Source organism: Mus caroli, unplaced genomic scaffold, assembly GCF_978045245.1.
Source record: "Mus caroli unplaced genomic scaffold, Mus_caroli_1 scaffold_15, whole genome shotgun sequence".
Taxonomy (NCBI): domain Eukaryota; kingdom Metazoa; phylum Chordata; class Mammalia; order Rodentia; family Muridae; genus Mus; species Mus caroli.
Window position 1 is genome coordinate 8,606,440 of NW_028227270.1, and position 21,884 is coordinate 8,628,323.

General features: G+C 43.9%; 1 protein-coding gene across 3 annotated transcripts in view; it reads right to left on the reverse strand.

The window, feature by feature from the left end:
- Positions 1–19,964, reverse strand: part of Plpp1 (phospholipid phosphatase 1) — a 66,253-nt gene extending 46,289 nt beyond the window's left edge. For 2 of the 3 annotated variants that reach the window (XM_021179789.3, XM_021179788.3), the window contains exon 1: positions 19,490–19,964. In XM_021179789.3, the coding sequence (XP_021035448.1) occupies positions 19,490–19,547 (58 nt within the window). In that variant the 5' untranslated portion in view covers positions 19,548–19,964. Of the gene's footprint in view, positions 1–19,009; positions 19,321–19,489 lie in introns of those variants that run through there. The other variant, XM_021179790.3, reaches the window with a different exon arrangement.
- Positions 19,965–21,884: the final 1,920 nt, after the last annotated feature.

A 21,884-nucleotide genomic window follows, 5' to 3' on the forward strand; every position in this document is an offset into this window, starting at 1 on the left:
TTCAATTCCCAGCACTCACATGGCAGCTCACAACGGTATAACTTCAGGTGTAAGAAATCTAAGGCCCTTTGCTGGCTTCAACCACCAGTAGATGTACATGTGGTACATATATACCTACACACACACACACACACACACTTTAAAATATAAAGAACAAGATAATAGGCTAGCAAAATGTCTCAGCAAATAAAGGCACTTTTCACACAAGCCCAACAACCCAGGACCTACATGGCAGAAGGCGAGAACTAATCCCATTAAGTTGTCCTCTGCCTTCTACATATACATTGTGGTACATACCGCCCACCCCCCACCCCCCCACACACACACACACATATCATGCAGACACAAACAGTAACACTTTTCATGTCTTATTTATTTTATCTGTATGGGTATTCCGTCATCATGTACACCTGTGCATTAAGTGCATAGCTGGTGCCTACTGGAGGCTACAGGAGGAGGTTACATCTCCTGGGCCTGCAGCTACAGATGGTTGCGAGCCACCATGTGGGTGGGTACTGTGTTGTATGGAAGAGTAGCCAGTGCCCTTAACCACTGAGTCCTGAGTGTCTTTCCAGCCCCAGTATTTACAAAGAGAAGAGGAGGAGGGAGAGGACAGGCTGCAGAGTTAGCTCAGTGGTTAAGAACACACGCTGCTTCCCCGGAAGACCCGCATTCGTTTCCTAGCACTCACAACCAGCTATAAATCCAATTCCAGAGAATCCAATGTCATCCTCCAGCCTTACTACCAGGCATACAACACACACACACACTCATACACACACACTCACACACTAACACACACACTCAACACACACGCTCACACACACACACACACTCAACACGCACACTCACACACACACACAAGCAAGCAAAATATTCCAACACATAAATCTTTTGTTGTGCTTTTTTTGGGGGGAAGGGGTTGAAATAGGGTCTCTCTACATATCCCCGGCTGTCCTGGAACTCACTATGTAGACTAGGCTGCCTATAAAGTGCTGGGGTTTGGGGTTAAAGGTGTACACCATCATGCCCCACTCAAAATCCATCACTTTTAAAAAGTACAGTTGGGCATGGTGGCACATTCTTGTCACCTCATCACTTGGGGCAGAAGAAGGACTTCTGCAAACTGAAGTCAGCTTAGAATATGTAGCAAATTCCAAGCCAGTTAAGACGATGTAAAGGATGCTATAAAACAGACACATGGATATAAAAACAGCACAGGGAAGACACAGGAAAGTCACCACAGTGCTGAAAGGGGTAGCCTTCTCTGGGTGGCAGGCAGTGGGGTTACAATTATAATGAATTTTCTTTTGTGGTCTTTTTAGAGCTTATCAATTAAGAATGAATTGATTTTAGAGAATTTGGAAGTCACAGGATATTTTAAAGAAAAAAACGAACCTAGAACTTAACAACTGACAGCATTCCATATCATTCATGATTTAAATATGCAAAATGGGGAACTAAGTAGATTGTACCAATATTTATACAGTGAAGCATTATGAATTTTCAAAATCAAAAGAAAGAGAAGGGAAAAGGCTGCAGTGTGAAAAGTAATGCACAGCTGAAAGGTGGTGTAGCATCTAAAACTGAGTTCTCACTGCACTGCCCGCACTGACCGCAAACAGCAATCTTTCACATAGCTAGGATTACAGGCATGTGCCCCCACATATGGCTTTAAAAGATATATTGTTCCTTTTGAGACAGCACTGTTCTGCAGCCCAGACTGGCCTGGAACTTACAACAATCTACCTGCTTCATGCTTCCAAGTGCTGATCACAGGCATGAGCTACCACACCCACCTTAAAAGGTCATTTCTGAATTTGGAAAATCTGTTGTAGTTTCATAGGTACACGTCATCAAATACTAACTCCATACACTGTCTTGTCAACGCCACCAAGCTTCAGAGGACAGTGCGTGAGAGTTATCAGACAGACTGTTCCCCTCTGAATCACAGCCTCCAGAGTTCAGCCTCTGAGTTAATGATACGATCTAGAGGATTTTGTCCACATATTAAATTAAATTTGTCAACCAAAGAATTATGTATTCTGGAAGAACAGTTTGTTAAGCTACTGCTATGAGAGAACTAACAATAAGACTTGGCTCAGTAAGACCATCCTCAAAATTCCATGAACCAATGAAGCCTTCTTTACCAGTAGTAAGAAAGAAACCAGGGCTTCTTTCTATCAGCAGAAAGGCCTGTATTCCTATGAGTAATCAATGGTCACTCCTATACCAAGTCTGTATTCCTATGAGTAATCAATGGTCACTACTATACCAAGTCTTGGATCAAGCTGCCAAATTACAATGCTTGTAAAATTTCTAGAAAAGTCATCCAGAGTGCATATACACAAATGCCTTAGAAGTTGTATAGGATAGCAGTTGAGAGCACATTCAAAAATCTTTAAGGAGATTGCTTCATTAACCAAATTTACAGAAAGCAGATTCACCTTGGTGCTCAAAATATGTGTAGAAAAAAACCTGAAGAATCTACAAATAATGCAGGTAGCTCAGGAAAATTTGCCTAGCATGCTAAAAGTTCAGCATTCAACTGTAGAGAGAATATAAACAATCAAATGAGATCTAGACCTGGGACTCCACACCCTGAGACCCAATATAGTTTACATACCGCCAACTTTTAAAAATGGCTTTCAAAACTTAAGAGCATTTACATGGAGTGTGCTTAGTCTGAGATTATGCCAAGTGGCAAAGGTCCAGAAACTAAAATAACATTTACTAACTTTAGTGTCTCAGAAATACAAAAAAAACTCTCACTTTACCAAGTTACCAAATTGGCATATCTAAATTAGTGCACTGTTTACAGCACACGCACACGCACGCGCACGCACACGTACACACGCACACGCACGCACACGCACACACACGCTTAAAAATGTACACAAATATACTGGACAAGAAATTTTTACATGTTTTAAGAAGTTATGACTATTATGGAAGTAAATCATGTATCCAGTTTTCCAATAATTGTATAATTGACCTCAAGCTGTTTCATATATAAGATAAGCTGACAAAGGAAGGGCTCTGAGGAGTTACTTTAAGGCTAAGAGTGAGCATTCAGTATTGCAAGTATACAGTAAATACCCACAGCCATAAGAATCAAGAAAAGGAACACATACTGGAATGGAGCAAGACTAAGGAATAGGTTGTTTATTTATTGAGTCCCAACAAACCTAAAGCAGACAGCACTCGCTTCGAACAGAATCACCCAAAGGTGTGCTCTGATAGAAGAAAACTGCGCAGCACAGTTCTGAAACTTTGAAACCCAGGCTCTCAAATCTCAAACTCCTCTCATCAAACTTGGTAACACTAACTTTACAAAACCAACACAATGCACCCATCATTTTTGTTTTGGGACAAAGTCTCACTAGGTAAACTAGCTTGCCCTCAGACTTGAGGCCATCTTCCCGCCTCTGCCTCCTAAGTGCTGGGATTTCAGGAATACATCACTCTGTCCAGCTTTAAATAAGTGATTTCTCAATACGCTTCAAATAAGTTCTTTCTAAGTAAGGCTCAACTGTCTCTTTAGCATTGGCCTAAAGTGATTTTCCTTTATCCCTCCTGATTACTGTATCCCCTAAGTAAGATATCACAGCAAACTACAACAACCTATTATCTGAGACTTCGTGTTATACCTGGTGTCCCTGACATTATCTGAGACTTCGTGTTTGTTATAACTGGTGTCCCTAACCGCTCTTCCTCCCATTCTCCTCAAAAGGAAATGATCCTGGGGAGCCTGACCTGGTGGCACACATCCGTAATATCTGCATTCCAGAGCTGATGTGAGCCAGTAAGATACTTTGGCAGGTAAAGTTGCCTGCTGTGCAAGTCTGATGACTTGAATTTAACCCCCAGAACCCACACAAAGGTGGGAGGAGAACTGACTCCACAGTGTTCTCTAACCTCCGAGTGCATGCTATGTCATGTGTGCATATGTCATGTGTGCCCTCCAACACACACGCTGCACACATACGTGCATACATACAAAATAAGAGGGAGGGAAGGGGACATGCAAGCTGGGACAGGAGGATTAAGAGTTCCAGGCCAGCTTGAACTATGTGGTGAAACTCTCAAAAGTGAGGCAGCATTAGCTTGAAAGTGTCTCAAGGAGATCTGTGAACACTTCCTCATCTGCCACACTTGCCCTTCTCATCACAACCATATGCGTGCATACGTGTGTGTGTGTGTGTGTGTGTGTGTGTGCGTGTGTGTGTGCATGTATGTTTGTTTCTACTTCCCCCAACCCCCACCTCGAGCTAGGGGTTGAACCCAGGGTCTTGCACTTGCTAGGCACGTGCTCTACCACTAATCTAAATCCTCAACCCAAGTCCTGTTGTTGTTGTTCTTCTTCTCCCCTCCTCCTCCTCCTTTCCCCCTTCTTCCTCCTTCTTCTTGGTGTTTGTCTATGTATTTGTTTGAGACAATGTTTCTCTGTGTAGCTACCTGCCTCTGTCTCCAAAGTGCTGAGATTAAAGGCATACACCAGACTGCCTGGCCTTTTCTTTTTTTTTTTTTTAAAGATTTACTTATTTTATGTGTATGAGGACGCTGTCAGATCTCATTACAGATGGTTGTGAGCCACCATGTGGTTTCTGGGGATTGAACTCACGCACCTCTGGAAGAGCAGTCAGTACTTCTAACCACTGAGCCATCTCTCCAGCCCAGTGTTTAATAAGCCTAAAACCATTATCTCTTCTCCATTAACTTCTCTTGACATCTGGCTCTCTCCTAGCGCCTTACAGTTAAGAACTATTTTTAGTATATCTATCCCTTATCTATCACCTACACTGCCACTAAGATGAGTTCCTATAGCCTTCCAAACTCCACTACCAACTGCATTAGTCTCGGTACCATCATCTCAGCTTCAAAGCCTCCTAGTGATGTCCCTAAGCCCTCTCTAGGTTCTAATCTATACCCTGCTGAGTCCCTTGTCTAAAGGCCGTTTTGTTTCAGCTTGGTTTGGGTTTTTAGCTCATGTACATGCTGAACACCCATTGTACATTATAGTCCCACCCCCAGAGAAATTATTTTAAAGCCTTTTACTATAAACTACCACAGCTCACAGCAGTCCTTCCTACGCTGCACGGGTTTGTTTTCTTCTAGTTGTGTGACCACTACTTAACACGGGGTCTGGCAAACAGTAAATGGGCACATATTTGTGGAAGAAACAAATGCCTAAAATGTAGTTGGCAACACCAGGCCACGGCATGAGAACTACATACAGAGACAGAAAGCTCAATGTGCTAAGAAACTAAGAGAAAAATGTTTTACATATTAATACAATTAAAATATAACAAAGTTCTGTTTAAATTACAAGCATTCTGACTCTCATTGAGTGAATATAGTTTTTTACAGATATAATGCTGGCCCGCTAAAATGTACCAATTTATACCCTTTATTATAGAAAGCATTACCCTATCAGTAAAACTTTGCCTCCTGTTTTAATATTTTTACCCTGTCTATACAATGTACCTGATAGCTCAAAATGTCTTCTGTGCCTTTCTGTTTATTTTTATAACTTTACATGTTACCTGGGTACTGGATCTACAGTATTTTATTCTGTTAAATGGAGGTCCTGCCTTCTAGATCCAGGCTTTGGCGGCTGTTTTGGAATATCGTTGTTGTCCTTCATGTTTGCCGCTGAGACAGTCTCCCCATGCTACTGAGGCAGGCCTCTAATTCCTAAGCTCAAGAAGAGCTACCATGCCCAGCTTCAGGATTTCATCCTCAATCATGGAAACTCTGTGGGTTTGAAACCAGGGCAACCATCATGAAGTTCTTCCAGTGGTCTCCCCTCCTCTCCTAGTAAATTCTAAATACAAGTCTAATGAATCGGCTAACCTTAAGGAACAAATGTCACACGTCAGGAAGCTGGAATCACTGAAAAGCAGCCCTCTGGATCTGGCACAGAGTACCCAGGAACTGCATCTCTCTGTCCTTGCTCCTGTAGTGGGAAGGTGAAACCCAGGCTCTGACAGCACCATATAGGCTCTGGCCCCGGTCCGGACTTGTCACATCTCTGCAGGATCCACCGAAGCTGGATGCTGGCATCCCCAGGACTTGTGAGAATGGCAGAGATGAGTTAGTCCCATTTCTTCATGAGAAATTGTTTAACCTAAAAAAAAAAAATTCCCTACATACGTGACTCTTGACTCCCCATAATCTTTGTTGGGTAACAACTGCAGGCCTTCCTCAGGACACCTCTTTCACCTGGAACCCTCCAGAAGGCAATGGCAGATGACCCAGCAGCATGTTTGGTTTGGTTTGGTTTTCTTTAAAAGAGAAAATTCTTTTTCTGCTTTCCTCTTAGTCTGTCTTTCTCTCAGAATAGAGTGATTTAGTGCTAACACCTATCAGGTCTGTGGGCTACGAGGTTCCCTGGAGACTAAAGTTTCAGCCTTGAGTATCAAATACTTCAGTGTTTCTAAATCTAAGTTTTTCATTATTAGGAAAAGAGGAATAATGTTCTTATACAGGACTCAAACTTGTTAAGATTCTCTTGTAATTTGGGCCAAAATATTATAGTATTTTAATTCTGGTTGGTGTTGGACCTCTGCAGCTGTAGGTTAAGTATGTCAAATTCTCCAAGAGTTCATGAATCTATCTCACAATGCCACACACACACACACACACTCCATCTGTTAGCAGCAGCCTTACTGTACCATTCAAGTTTAACAGTATCAAGCATTACCTCCTAGCCATGAACCATCTACAGTATTTTATTCTGTTAAATGGGCACCTCTGCCATTTACTGTCCTGAAGGTCACAGGTTATAGTTTTAAAAGAGTCCCCACACTGTGACAAACATGCTCTACGAGACACAGATGGCAGTCCCCCGATATTCAGACTATATTGGAACTGTGGTTTCTTTGTCCCAGGTCCACTGGTGTGAACTACTGCAATCCAGTCTGCAGCAGATGACTGACTCTCTTCTGCCACGTGCCTCATGTGCCACTCTGTCCCTGAGACAGGCAAGACAGGCATTACCCTCAGTATGATTTACATGTGACTAATGAGGCAGCCATGCCATTTTGGCCATGAAGATCACAGAATCTGACTTCTAAATCAGTGGCTTTCCATATTTAGTCACACTTCTGACTTTTTAAGTCTACATTCAATGTCAGCACTAGGAATGTCACAGTTTAAATACAGGTAGCCACCACTAGCTACAAAGCCCCATTATCTACAACCTGATTAACAAGTTTTGATAACATCAAAGAAACCTTTTCACCAAATGGGCTATCAGGTCAGGTGTAGACAATATTTAGAAAGCAGCACACTTAATATTTGTATCTTATCTATGCCTCTGGAGAAAACAAAACAAAACAAAAAAAACCTACAACAGATATCTCTTGTCACTGTGCCCCTGGGTAACTAAATCATATTGGGATGTCATTTGTAAATGTGTTTTACTTAATAATATGTATGAATTTTAATTACATATAGCCATATGCTTGATGCCCTCCCTGAGCTAGACTTATCCCAGGTCACTTGTGGTGAGCGCAGCTATCGTGTGCGCCCTTTCCTTGAGCTCACACTGACCGCAAGCAGTTAGTCGGCCAACTAGCGGTTTAGCTTGGCCGTCCTAACTTTTCAGGGAGCTCTTACCCAGCTTACATTGCTTATTCCTGTTTCTCATTTGCTGTTCTCTCCACCCGTGGGCATTGGCTAGTTACCTTGCCTGTGAGCTGGGAGGATAAATACTGCTCACTGAGAGATATACACGAGTGGACAACAAGGATCTGATTCTCCCAGGAAGAAACAGATTAGAAATGATCCAAATAAAACTGGCGCAGGAGCTCACCGCTGTCACCCCAGTCCTCCAGCGCTCCGGAAGCAGAGGCATTCACAGACCACTCAGCTGCCTAGGAGTTTGAGGCCAATCTGGGATATACAAGACCCTGTTTTTAAAAAAGAAAAGAAAAGAAAAGAAAAGAAAAGAAAAGAAAAGAAAAGAAAAGAAAAGAAAAGAAAAGAAAAGAAAAGGCGGAAAGGAAAGGAAAGGAAGAAGTGGAGAAGAGGGAGGGAGGGAGAGAAAAGAAAAGACAAGACAAGAAAAGAAAAAAAAAAAAAACTTCCCATTGAAATCTAGGGACCAGGAACAAAAATGGGCCCACTAACTGAAGACCATCTCTCTCCCACCCCCGTTTTATTTTACTTTTATTTATTCTTTTTTTTTTCCGAGACAGGATTTCTCTGTGTAGCCTTGGGTGCCCTGAAACTTGATCTGTTGACCAAGCTGGCCTCAAACTCAAAAGATCCATTGCCTCTGCCTCCCCAGTGAGTGCCTGAGGTAAAGTGCCGGAGGTAAAGTGCTTGTGTGCGTGCCACTCACTGACAGGCTCTGAAGAGCATCTTCAATGCATCTGAAACTGTGGTTAGGGTTGTCGTTCACTAGCACAATCCTCGCATGGCACACATGAAGCCCTGAGTTAGGTTTTCCCTGCCCGCCTTCCTCCCCTCCTTCCCCTCTCCCTCTCTCTCTCTCTCTCTACACACACACACACACACACACACACACACACACACACAGAGGGGTTGGGGGAGAGGGAAAGGGAGAGACGGAGGGAGGGAGGGAGAATGAGAATAAATTGTAATCAGAACTACATTCAACAGTATTCCAAAAGAAACTCACCAGCAAAGGATTCACGTTTAACTACGTGTGTCAGTGATACAAAATTGGTTGATTAGCCTAATAAGGATAATGATTAAAATGACAACACCGAGTGCCTCCTGTAGTGCAATACTAGGCTCAGCATGTCCCAGACATTTCCTCACGCATTGTCTCATCTTATTTCACAGCACTATGAGGAAGAAACTGGCAGCAGCATCCTTTTCCTCATTAGATGAGGAAATTCTAGGGTGACCTGCCTAGTGTCACAGTAACCGATGGAGCTAGAATCTTTTAAGAATGGCTGACTCAAACATATTCTCAAGCCTTACAAGAGCAGCTGACTCATTCATTCATATGACAAACATCTGAATGCCTACCGTGTACCACATACCTTCTAAGTATCTATAATAACATAATGTGTATGGATTGGCTTCCTGAATTTTCTACACGATCTATAGGTCAGTACCATCAGAAAGGAATGTTCCTGAAGCCTCATTACCTCAGCCACAAAGAGCAATGGTCTGGGAAAAAAGCCTGTCCCCTCTTACAAGGCTGGGAGCAGATCTGGGGGACGGAGGCCTTGTTTCGTTCGCACTGGCAATCCCAGTGTAAGGATTCCTAACTCATCATACACTAATACCATGAATCCTGTGTTCCACAATAAGCACGAACTCATTAGAACCGAGGACATTTACTATTCCATTTCATTTTTGCATTCCCAGTGGTATGGCCGAGATAAAGTCAGCACTATACACTTTCACGGTTGTGTCATGGTATATGAGTTTCCGTAAAACGTTTACCAAGAGCAACTCACGGGCCATCGGTAAACAACGGTTTTCTCCTCACTCACCTCCCTAGCGCGGCAGCAGCCAGCCCAGCTCTCCTGCTATGGAGGTAAATGAACTAAAAGAGCAACACAGACCCCAGCATAAGCAGCTGCCGACGAACTAAAGACCGTTCCCGCTGCCCGGTTCCTATATGTCCTTTTCCTAGACACCTCACCCAGAAAAAGACTCTAGCAACATTTCCAAGAACTGGCAGCACAGGACTAAACCACGAGGCTCTAACTCTGTCTTCTGTAACGCCTTACTCTGAGCAGTACACATGACTCACTTGAAGCACAGGAAGGGCAAAGGCTCTGCTCTCTTTCCTGTGAGAACTCCAACAATAATGCCATTTGAAGAAAAGGGCTACAGGAATGCCACTCGGCGGGGCAAATTAGCTCCATCCTTCAATTACATCCCCACCAGTTACCTCACTGCTAACGCTTCATGGTCATTACAAGTTTGGATCGTGAAAATTAAAGTGCCTGTTTTAGACAGCAGATTCATGCTCAAAATATGCTCAGCAGACACCGACTCCGAAACCACACAGCCACACGGGACAGGGACAATCATAAAACATCTGGGCACCTATAGTGATATTTTTAGTAAGCCAAACAACACCTCCCATTTCTTTACCTATTCCACTCATTACAATATATCCAAAATTGGAACCAGTTAATCACTATGCAGAAGTTAGAATCCTCAAAAGTGCACTTCCAGTTCCTGGCCCACGCCATTTACAGCTGGGCTGCTCTGGGTCAGTTTCTCAACTACCCTGTGGCCGACTTCCCTCGCTTACAGAAAGGAGATGGCTAAGCCAATCCCTGAGCAAGCTTCTGAGAAACTGCACAGCCTACACAGGCCCAGGAAGCACTAAATCAATGTTACTATTTTCTACACCGAAATGAATTGTGGGGAGAGGTTCAGTGCTAAAGCACTTTTCTAGGATATATAGAGTCATGCAGGGAGGGGTGTGTGTGTGCATGCACGGATGATGTACATGGTAATTCAACCGCACTAGCCTGTTCCCCCACCCACCCACCATGGAAAAGCCCATTTGTTTGATTAAACAAAAATAAATAAGCGACTTACAGAAAATTTCAAAGTCCAAAGAGATAGTGGCTTTGCTGTAAGGCTGTGATAGCTGAGAGAGCATCTCCTTGCTAGTTCCCCAGCCTCCTCTGTGGACCACAGCCATATCGCCAGCAGCCTATTCCCTCACTAACGAGATCCACAACCCTGGTTCATCACCTGCTCACTGCCTGTCATGCCTGCAGCTGGAAGTAATAACACTTCAGGTTTTGAAGATAAAAGCCCCAAAGGAAAGGGTGTTAAAAAAAAAATCAAAAACACGTTTGCTTTAAAGTTTAAGGGAAAGTCCCCGGTCACCCGCTGCCATGATGAACTTAAAAATGCCACAGCAAGGCCAAAGTTGGCCAGAGGCCTCTTTTCTATTTTAAAATGCTCTTTCCTTCTTTGGGCCTCACCACCTGCTCTTCCCTATGCTTAACACCAGCCCCTACCTCCTCATGGGCAATGGTTTTCCATTTAGATAACGCTATCTCCATTTCAAATATCCCCCAAAGCCTCACGAGGCGTTTCTCTTAATTCTCCCACACCTCTACAAAATACTCCTCCCACGGGTGCCTTCAATTCCTAGCACTAGAGAAAGCACTTAATGTGCACTTAGTAAAGCTAATGAAACATGATACAGGCTCAAGCACCTTTCAAAACTTAATACTAGATTTAAACAACATAAAGACAATTTCAGGCTTAATATATATATCTGTAAAACAGGGGTAACCCAGGTGTGTTACCCAGGATCCCAGCACTTAGGAGGCAGAGGCAGAACAATCCAGAATAAAGGCCAGCTTGAGCTACATATACCTGGCCTATATCAAACTGAAAGAAAAGTAGGGGAGGAAGGAAAATGCATGAAAGAGTGAGGAGAAAGAGGAGGAGGGAGGACTAAGAGACAGTGCAGTCAGTGAAGTGCTTGCCATGCAAGAAGAGAGGGCACTGTACAATGGTTTCTTTATTGCCTAACTACAGAGAGAAATTCAAATTGTAGAATGTATATAAATGAGGTAGGGCAAGTCTCAACTCTCATGCTTGACAGGCAGAAGGCTCAAGAGTTCATCCCTGGCTACGCACACAGTTCAAGACCATCCTGGACTCCATGAAATCCTGCCTCAAAAGAGAAGAAAGACTTCTCTATATACAAATAGAAGTGTTCAATTACAGCTATTCAAAAAAATTTTTTTTCTTTAGACAAGCAGAGACCATTCTAAGACTTAAGCAGTAAAAATAGTAAGGGTATAACTAACTCTCTTTCTTGAATAAGGTGAAACTTAGACCTTTACACTGTATACAGTAACTGGTTTCCATGGACTCGGTTACACCCTACCAAAACTAAACAGCTCAGTTTCCACCTTGCCTGGAATTACTGCTGCATATACATGGGTTTTACGCATAACTGATAAATAGTAAACCTCAAACGCATTCCATAAGCTCTCGTGGGGAAGGAATTAAAGTCTGTTATTTCTATCCCTAACACATAACTCGGTACTGTTACTTCTCCTAATTATTGTCTTACAGGTGCAAGAAGCACAGGGAGTTATTTTACTCAACATAGTAAGTGCAAGGGACATCTCTAAGGAATTTACACACTCATTTAAATAAAAAAAAGATGTAAGTAGTTTATTATATATTATACAGCTGAGGAAACACAGGTACTCATAGGTCACATAGTTAATAAACTTAAAGAGAAACAATAGGTCCAAAGTCCACGGCAAGAATGCACTATCTCTAATGTGATAAAGAAAAACCTACAGACTTCAAAGAGCAGGTCATTCCAGACTTCTTTCAGTTAAGGAAAAAACAAAAAACAAAAACAAAGGCAAAACAAAATTATGCCTGAGCCATCGAGAGTTCAAGAATCGCACGGTTAAAAGGAAAAACGCAGGAGGAAGAAAAGGAATTTGGGAGGACTGAAAAACAAAGGGGACTGTGATGTGGCTCCGTTGGCAGAAGGTTCCTGGCACGCAGGAAGGAAGCCCTGGGTTGAGCCCAAGCACCTCATAAAGCCAGGCCCGGTGGTGCACCCTGATAATGCCACCACCCAGGAGACACGGGCAGCAGGCACAGACCATCCAGGTCACATTCAGATAGCTAATGCAAAGCAAGCCTGGGTTACATGATGGCCTACGTGAGGCCCTCTTTTTTTTTTCTTTTTAACTGAAAAAGGAGAATGAACAAGAACATCATTTTAAAGGCGAGAGTCTGAAAGTTCCTTGCAGCCACCTCTGGAAGGGAAATGCTGGTTTTGAAAAGAAAATAAAGCAAAATGACACCTATATAGTCAACCCCTAATCAGCTTACTATGCAGACAGACGTGCTAGGGAGGAGATGGCTCAGGCCATAAAAGTGCTTGCCATGTAAACCTGACAACCTGAGTTCAAGTCCCGGAACCTACTCAAAAGTGGAAGGAGAAAACAGACAACTCAAAAGTTCTTCTCTGAAAACCATGCACACACACAAATAATTAAAAAAAAAAAATCTAAAAATTGAAACTACATGCTATGTTAACTAGTCTGCCTGAATCTGAGTGTTTCCTCACCTATGTTACCAGCATCTCTGTCTCTTAGTAAATACCAACAACCTCACATTTAATTAGCAAAACCTCAATCTTTAAAATCAGAGTAATTCCCCAAACATCTCAGACACTTCTGTAGAGCTCAGCCAAAAATGACTAAATGAGAATGGGATTAATAAGCTTCATAACATGTCTCTGTGTTTCCAAAAGGATGGAGTTCAAAGAGAATATATTAAAAAAAAAAATAAAGAATTCACAGTTCATAAAACATATATGGGGAAAGTTCTCTAAACATTTCCATCGTGGAGTCCAAATGAGGCACATTTCATGAAAGCCAACTCAACCGCATGGAACCAAGCAGGGCACCAAAAAATAGCAGTTCCTCCAGTCTCTACTCCTGTTCCACACGACCCATCCAAGACGAGAAAAACAACACCATCTTAATCTGGCACAAGAACGTGCAGCTTGACAAACGTCTGCTCATCTTCTGAGACTCTTTCTCTCCTTCTATATGGAAACACAGAGAAAAGTTAAAGAAACAAACCCAGCCAACTTTCATCAGAAGCAAAAGACATCACCTATTCAGCTACCAGCAAATGTATGAAAGACGTGAATGAATGAATCAATTTTAGGAGAAAGGGGAAGAAGGCACAAAAGTGGGTTAGACTATGCAGCCAAATGATTTGCCTGTTTGTTTGTTGAAGGCAACCCATCTTGGAGATGAGCAAAAAGATGGCTACTTAGGGACTTAACAGGGGTAGAAGGAGGTCAGCATCCTTTTATGGTGATGGATCAGACACCAGAATTTAGGGAAGAAGTAACGAGATTTTATAACGTCGGTAGCCGATGTTTCTGTCATCAGATTTTATTCTATACTTACTGTGTTTTGGCACAATGATGCTTTATCTGGATCATGGTAAGGAAACCTGAATTCTCCTCCCAATAATGCCAACATGCTATAGAAAGATGGCTTGGTGGTTAAGAGCACTTGTTCGTTTCAAGGACCCAAGGACCCAGGCTCTTGGTTCCCAACACCCACACAGTGGCTCACAACCATCTGTTCCGGAGATTATGTATGATGCCATCTAGTGGACTCTGCAGGCATTACACACACACAGTGCACATAAACTCCAACTGGTGCGCTCGCTCTCGCTCTCTCTCTCTTTCTCTCTCTCTCTCTCTCTCTCTCTCTCTCTCTCTCTCTCTCTCTCACACACACACACACACACACACTAAATCAAACAAACAAACCTTTAGAGAAGAGAAGTTCAACAATAACCCAAGGGCTCCTGTTTCATTTGCCATCAAAGGCATGTACCTGGTGACCATGCGAAAAGAAAAACTTTCTCAGTTCTGGTTTGGACACAGATGGGTATTATCTGGAGGATCCTGGGCAAAACAACAAGAGCAAAACAACAACAAAACAAAACAAGAAGCAAGCAGCACACTCAAATAACATAGTCAAGAGAGGAAAAAAATGGGGGAGCCACTTTGAAAGCACAGAAGGATTTGGGGAAAGCAGTTAGAGATGGTGGTATGTCCTCGGGGTACAACATCAAGAAGCCTTCGTCATGTCTAAGTCCAAGGTCTATGCAGCACAGACAGGTATGATAAAGTGATCACTGCACAGCAAATGCACACACACAAGAGACAGGTTCTGCCAGTTCCATCTATGTCCTAGCTATCACAGGCCTACCTACAGACAAACCACGAGCACAGATTCTTGAGTCCCTACTCCCCTAGATCAAGTTGGAAAATGGGTAGAAGAAGATTATAAACTTAATGCTAGGCTACACCTGGCATTTCCTGTCTCTGAGTTAACTGAGAAGCCAAGGCTCTATCATGGTATAGGTCTAAGCCATGCCCTTCTCCCTGACCAAAGGCCTGCATTAGTACACTTAGCATGTTGTAACATCTAGTTTATTTCCACTTCACTAGACTCTGAGCTTCTTTAGGGAAGGGACTGTCCTATTTACCTTTCCATCCCCAGCACTCAAGCAAGGTACAAAAGTCCGTCATCCAGCAGTGTGCACTGAATCAGTGGACTCTGTGTCTATTGACTGGTGGCTAAAATACAGAATAATCCTTAGTAAGTTATGTTCAGGACATAATATAATACTGGGCTAAAATAACCAACTCTCTATTGTTCTTTATATAGTAGCTTTTCATGTGTTCAGGTAATTGCATATGGACTTACCAACAGTTTTAGAACCACTGATCACAAGAATAAAAGCAAGACCAGGGGTGGGGGCAACTGTCTTTAATTCCAGCATTTAGAAGTCAGAGGCAGGTAGATCTCTGAGTTCACATAGTAAGCTCCAGGCTAGCCAAAACTACACGGTGAGACTCTATCTATAAATAAATAAGCAAGGAGGCAAATTAAAACAGAAATCAACGATAGGCCTGTCAAATCAAAGACTCAAAAGAACCAGAAAAAAAAGATTACACGACTCTACTTCAGTTCACAGGATCAAATATATATCATCTCTCAAATGTCTTTTCTCCAAGGTTTTGCCAAATCCACTAAAGGAGTTAATAATTGAGATATTGATGCATTCATGGAGATTATTTAGAAACAAACATAAACACAAATATACATAATGTTTAATGACCACTTCAAAAGACATCACCCTGGGTAAAAATTATGAAAGTCCTTGTGTAACAAAATCACGTAACATCATCACATTAAAATGGGTTTGCAGAGTGATGTTGGAGCAGTCATTAACAGAATATGGAACATATTCACATTGTAATTATGAATCGCTTTCACATAACCTATACTTACAAAGTGCTTAATCATCTTTCTGCCAGTGCAGTCAACTCTTACCTGTGGATGCTCCACAGAAAGAGGGGAAAAAGTTTAAGCCAGGCTGAAAGCTCTCTTAGAGCAAACAATTTTAGGCTGCCAATCTCTGGCTGTCAGGACAGTAAATAAATCCCAAGTATAGTACAATCCTTACACTCTCCTAGAAAGGTAAGTTCACTACAAAAATCTGTCTTCCAGAAGTCAATCTTAAAAACGTTTTGTATCTGTATCAGTGTTCTCACTTAGTGTTAATTGTGGGAGAGCTGATGTTACTACATCTAATTACATTTTGTTCATATCTAATTAAAATAAGTAGGTTACTTTCTACTTAGGAAAAGGGAAATCTGGGAGATCTTGACAGTACACTGAACTACTTTAAAAGAAATTTCTGCAGCAACACAAGAGAAAAAAACAACAACAATAATAGATAACAACAATAATAATAATAATAATAATAATAATAATAAATAAAATAACATTCAAATAGATGGAGGTAGACAGAGGGTTAAGAACACTTACTCCTCTTCCAAGGGACCTGGTTCAATCCTCAGCACCCACACTGCAGCTTATAACTGTCTGCAACTCCAAAATCTAACACAAACATATATGCAGACAAAACACTAATGGAGGTAAAATGAAAATTAGAAAAAATGCTAATTTATGTAAAAATATTCAAATTGTGAGGTATTTTTTTTATATATAAAAGCAAACCTAAAGTAATATAGAACCCTCAAAAGAGCTTTTCTTCAAATCACTAAGCCGGGTAAGATGTTTCATGCCTGTATCTAACACTTCAGAGGCTGGAGGACTGGCAGAAGTTCAAATCTAACCTGGTCTACATAGTGAGTTCTAGGCCCGGCTGAGCTGTAAGGCCCCATGTTTCAAAAAACAAAGCAAAACAAAACAAAAAAACAAGAAGTATTGGAGACACTGTAGATATTGACAATGGCTTAGGAGAGCATATTCCTGAAACTGTAAGGCCAATTACATTACTATAAGATGACTCAGAGGTCAACAGGATGTGTCATGTTGCAAATATAGGCCACCTGGCAGAAAACAGAATTAATACAACCGCACTGCATATGTGTTTCCCCACTATACATGATCTTTGTCAGTTTATTTGTTTAATAGAGATTCGAGGCTGACCTGAACTCTCTATGCAACCCAGGCCAGCCTCTAACTCAGGAATCTTTCTATTTTAACCATATGAGTGATGGGATTACAAGCATGAGACAGGACACCAGGCAACCACATCAATTTCCCTCCAGCCCTGATATGAGGGTTTGTGGCTAATCTCACTGTCTCTGAGTATGTCATGTTCCGTGGATATACCTGGGAGGCCTGCTCTTTTCTGAGGGGAAACAGAGGAGTGGATGGGGGACGGGGGGGGGGGGGGGGGGGGACGGGGGACGGGGACGGGGACAGGGGACGGGGACGGGGACAGGGGACGGGGACGGGGACAGGGACGAGGACGGGGACGGGACGGGGAGGAGGACTAGGAGGAGTGGATAGGAGGACTAGGAGAACTGTGGTTGGGTATACTGAAACAAAATTAATTAACTTTAATTAGAAATTATAAAGCATAATTAGAAAGTATAAATCTACCATATGGCTTCATATTATCAGCATTAGCTGTGGGGCCCTATTGTTTCAGCGCTCCTCATCAATGTTGGGTCCGTAGAAAAGCAACACCATAATTTAGCCAGGCACGGGAGAGCATGCTGATATTCCCAGCACTGAGACTGAGGAAGAAGAGGACACAAGTTCCAAACCAGGTTGCACAGCAAGACCCTATCTAGAAAGAAGGAAGAAAGAAGGAGAGGAGAGAGGGAAGAAAGGGAAAGGTAAGAAGGCAGAAAAGAGAGAACGAGGAAATAGTTCATAAACTAATAACTTAAAATAATCTACCCCGATATCTGAAAAGATGTTTCTATAAAGGCTGTTCTTGGTTAGTGACCCGGGCTCTCCCTAGGTAGCCCAAGCTGGTCTTGAACTAAACATTTTCCTACCTCTGCACCACAAGTGCCTGGGCTACAGGTCACCACACCCTAATGGATGTCCTAAGACTGAATCCCCTCATAGTGAACTCCTCAATGAAAGGTGGTGCGGGGGGGGGGGGGGGGGGGATCTTCCTCCTTAAGAAAATGCATTTAAGCCGTGCGTGCGTGGCGGCGCACGCCTCCCAACACTCGGGAGGCAGAGGCAGGCGGATTTCTGAGTTTGAGGCCAGCCTGGTCTACAAAGTGAGTTCCAGGACAGCCGGGGCTACACAGAGAAACCTTGTCTCGAAAAACCAAAACAACAACAACAACAAAAAAAAAACAAAAAAACAAAAAGAAAGAAAAAGAGAATGCATTAAAAAAAAAAAAACAGGTACTGAAATTTTAACAATTTTATAAGATTATAGGCACCTAAATGGTCAGGCTGGAAGCAGGAGAGGGGAATCGTCTAGAACAGCGAGATTAAGTTAAAGCCTGGGGAAATTTCCTATCCCTGAGGAACCATTATGCTGATTTGTATCTAGGATGCAAAAGCCACTAGTCCAGTCGCCTTGAAAACTCGCCAGGACTATGTCAGTTACTTAAACCAGAGTCCCATCACCCAAACTTACAACTAGGTACAATTGCCTGACCCAATGGTTTACAAGTGACAGACACGATACAGGAAAAAAAAAAAAAAGAAAGAAAGAAAGAAAGAAAGAGAAAAAAAGTGAAAGCTACCCCTTCCATGCCTATCCCTTGACAAGATGACTCTAGTTTTGAAGGTTTGGGAGGTTTTGTTTTTGTTTCTCCTGAAGAAAAAAAAAAAAAAAAAAAAAAAACATCTGGAGACGAAAGAGCCCAGAATTGAAGTCTTCCATCAGGGAAATAACCTTAACTTTGCTGTACCTAAGAAATTAAAGAAGCTACAGGCGCTCCTTGCCAGGCTCTGTCACAGGAGTCAGGCACACCAAGGCAAGGGCTGCGCTATAAGCCAACAGCAGGACTTCTACGGGATGGGATGGGGAAAAAACGAGCTTCTTCAGACTTCATCGGGCAGAAACCTGGCCATCTTCATCGCTCCTGCAACCTGACAATTTACAACCTGACGACGCCTTCTAATTAGGAACGTTCTAAACCTTTTATAGACGAAGAAAACTTTCAAGTGCTTCTCACCAAGTTATGATAAGCTGGGCACTGAAGCCAGCCTGCCTGCCTGCCTGCCTGCCTGTTCCCGGGGAGGGAAAAGTCCGAGTGTACGGAACCTCCAGCTTCGCTGCAGAACCTGATGAGCCAGAGACCAGGATTCTCTGCACCGTGCAGAGGGGGGAGCCCACCCTGCCTGTTAGAGTGGGCCGGGAAACAGAGGGTAACAGCACAGGCGAGAACAGAGGCCAAGCAGGGCTAGACTCAGCGCACCGGCAGACGACAGGCAGGGAGAGCCCACGCTGGAGCCAGAGTGCTGGATGCAGAAGCGGGGACCACCCCCACCCCCACCCAGCCCCGGGCCCCCCGAGCTGCGCAAACGGCTCCCCACAACTCTCTCCGCAGCCACCGGCGCACGCACGCGCGCGCGCGCGCGCACGCCGGGCACACCCACCCCACACCGGTGCGCGGCTCCGCCTGGAAGACCCCCGGGCCGCGGCGCCTACGTACCCAGCAACACGCAAATCACATCGAGGGCCACGTACGGCAGCCGCGTCTTGTCGAACATGGTCACCGGCTGGATGGTGTCACCACCTGGTGCGAGTGGCGGGAGGAACAGACCGCGGCGGTCCAGATACCCAATTCCCAGAGCCCCGCCCTCGGGATGGCGGCCGCCCCAAGCGACTGCGAGCCTCTTAGACGGACCGGAGCAGGGACCAGGGCAGTTTGGGTTGGGCCGCCCTACCACCGAGGGCAATCGTGACCCGGACTTTTCCCTTCACGGTCCCCGTACTGGGCCAGTGGCCGCCGATCTGTCGCCTCAGGCGTCTGCTCTCTCAGTGCTGGCTCGCCGCCGCCAATCGCCCTCCGCTGCCCTGTGCCCTCTCCAACAGGCCGGGCGAGCTCTAAGGATGAGGACTGGAGGAACCCCGCTCCTCCCGCCCCAGGCGCGCCGCTCCGGCCAGTGCGCGGTCTCGCCGGCTGCAGCGCGCGGGGACGAAACCCCAGGCCAGCGCAGCCAGCCAATCAGCGCCATCGGCCCCGCCCCGCCGACTTGCGGAGCCCGCCCCGAATCTGGAAGCTGGTTGACGGGGCGGGGCAAATTGCAGGGATTGGGAGTCCTCTCTTGAGTCCTTTCAGCCCTTTAGTGCTAGGCGATGCTTCCTTTAAAGGAGAGCCAGACCCTGGTACACCATTCCATAGCTCCTGCTGCCGGTCATCCTTCTCCTCCCATGGGCTCTCCCTCCAAACTGTTTAAATGAGTTACCTCTAAGCCCCTTTCTGTGAGGGGCCTGCGCACCTTGGCCTTCCTGTTGGTCGTAGCTGAGCTTCATTTTAGCAAGAATCCTTCTTGTCCTCTGATCATTCTTGATATTCTAATACTTAATATCTGAACCCTCCCGCCTTTGGTGTATGTAAATCCGCAGTCTACCCTTAGCAAGAATACCCCTGCCATTAATTGTCTTCTTAGTCATGTTCTGTTCACTGACTTCGAATCTCCAGCTCAGTTTCCGCTAACTGCAAGTCATGTCTCCTACTGCAATGGAGTTCGTTGGGACTTCATTTGGGAGGAGTTTGGAGACTTGTCCAATGGAAGAGCTCTGGCTTTAGCACGGAGGGGCCTTATTTTTGATCAGTAGCGCAGCTTCAGCCATGCTCACACAAACAATAGAGTTAACTATGTCTTAAGAAATATCAATGGTTCAATAGTGGCAGTCCCCGTACCCATTCCCAGGAGGCCTCCAGAACACATTTAGTAATCTCAGTTTCCAAATATGTAAAAAGAGGACCTGGATGATCGCCACTGTCTATTCTAATTAAGAGGAAGTGGTAAGACTCAGAGAAGATAATATGACAATTGCTTTATAAAGAGTTAAACCACCACTACCGATCTTAACAATACATGGTTTCCTCCTTGCTCATGCCTTTTTTTTTTTTTTTTTTTTGAGACAGAGACTCCTTTAGCCCAGGCAGGCCTCACATTCTGCTGTGTAGCAGAGAATGGTCTTAACTCCTGCATCTACCTCCCAAGGCGTTACAGGCATGAGCCAGCACCCCCTGGGGTTTATCTTCTTATAGGAAGATGTAAAATACAAATCACAGAATGTGCCTTCTGTTTTCTCAGGTATTTCCTGCCAAGCATCCCTAAAGGACCAGTGAGTGGAAAGATGCTACTTCCCAAGGGGAGTCAGATGTGTTTCCAAGTGCATCTATAAGCCATAAAAATGTGTATTTGTAAAAGTATATTCTTATTTTAAAGATATATGGATTTTTAAATTTCAACTTAATCGAATAGTTTCTAAAAGCTCTCAACAATTTACATCCAAAAAGATGTGGCTCATTATTATTATTATTATTATTATTATTATTATTTCATTGTTTTCCTTACCTCCAGAGTTACAAGAGTCCTAGGCAGCATGGTTGTTGTTGTACGCCAGCCCGCAGCCTACTTGAACCGGGTACACCTGGGAGGCAGGCTGTGGCTGAAAAAGACTTAGACGGTGAGAGAAATAATGAAGCCAAGATGATTCACTGTTCAAGGCTCGCCAGTTTACTAAGAGAGCGTGCTTATAAGGGGGAAGGTCCATCCCCTGCCAGTCCGTTCTTGGTGTCTAGAGCCAGCCTGTAGGCAACATGCAGGATAGGATGTTCCTCTGGAATATTTCAGGGGCCTCTCAGCAGGTAGCAGTGTCTTGGAGGAGAGCAGTGGCAGGAGACAGAACAATAGAGCCATCTAGGTCAGAAGGCTCCACCCTAGGTAATCTCCTTAGTGGCAGCAAGGTCAAAGTCTGGATCAGCCTGCTTCGAGGCTGGGGGAGGCTACAGGTCATAATACATTTAGATGACTATTTTTTTTTTTAACTTTTATCAAACACATACTATGTGCCAGGTATAGTCTCGGCAA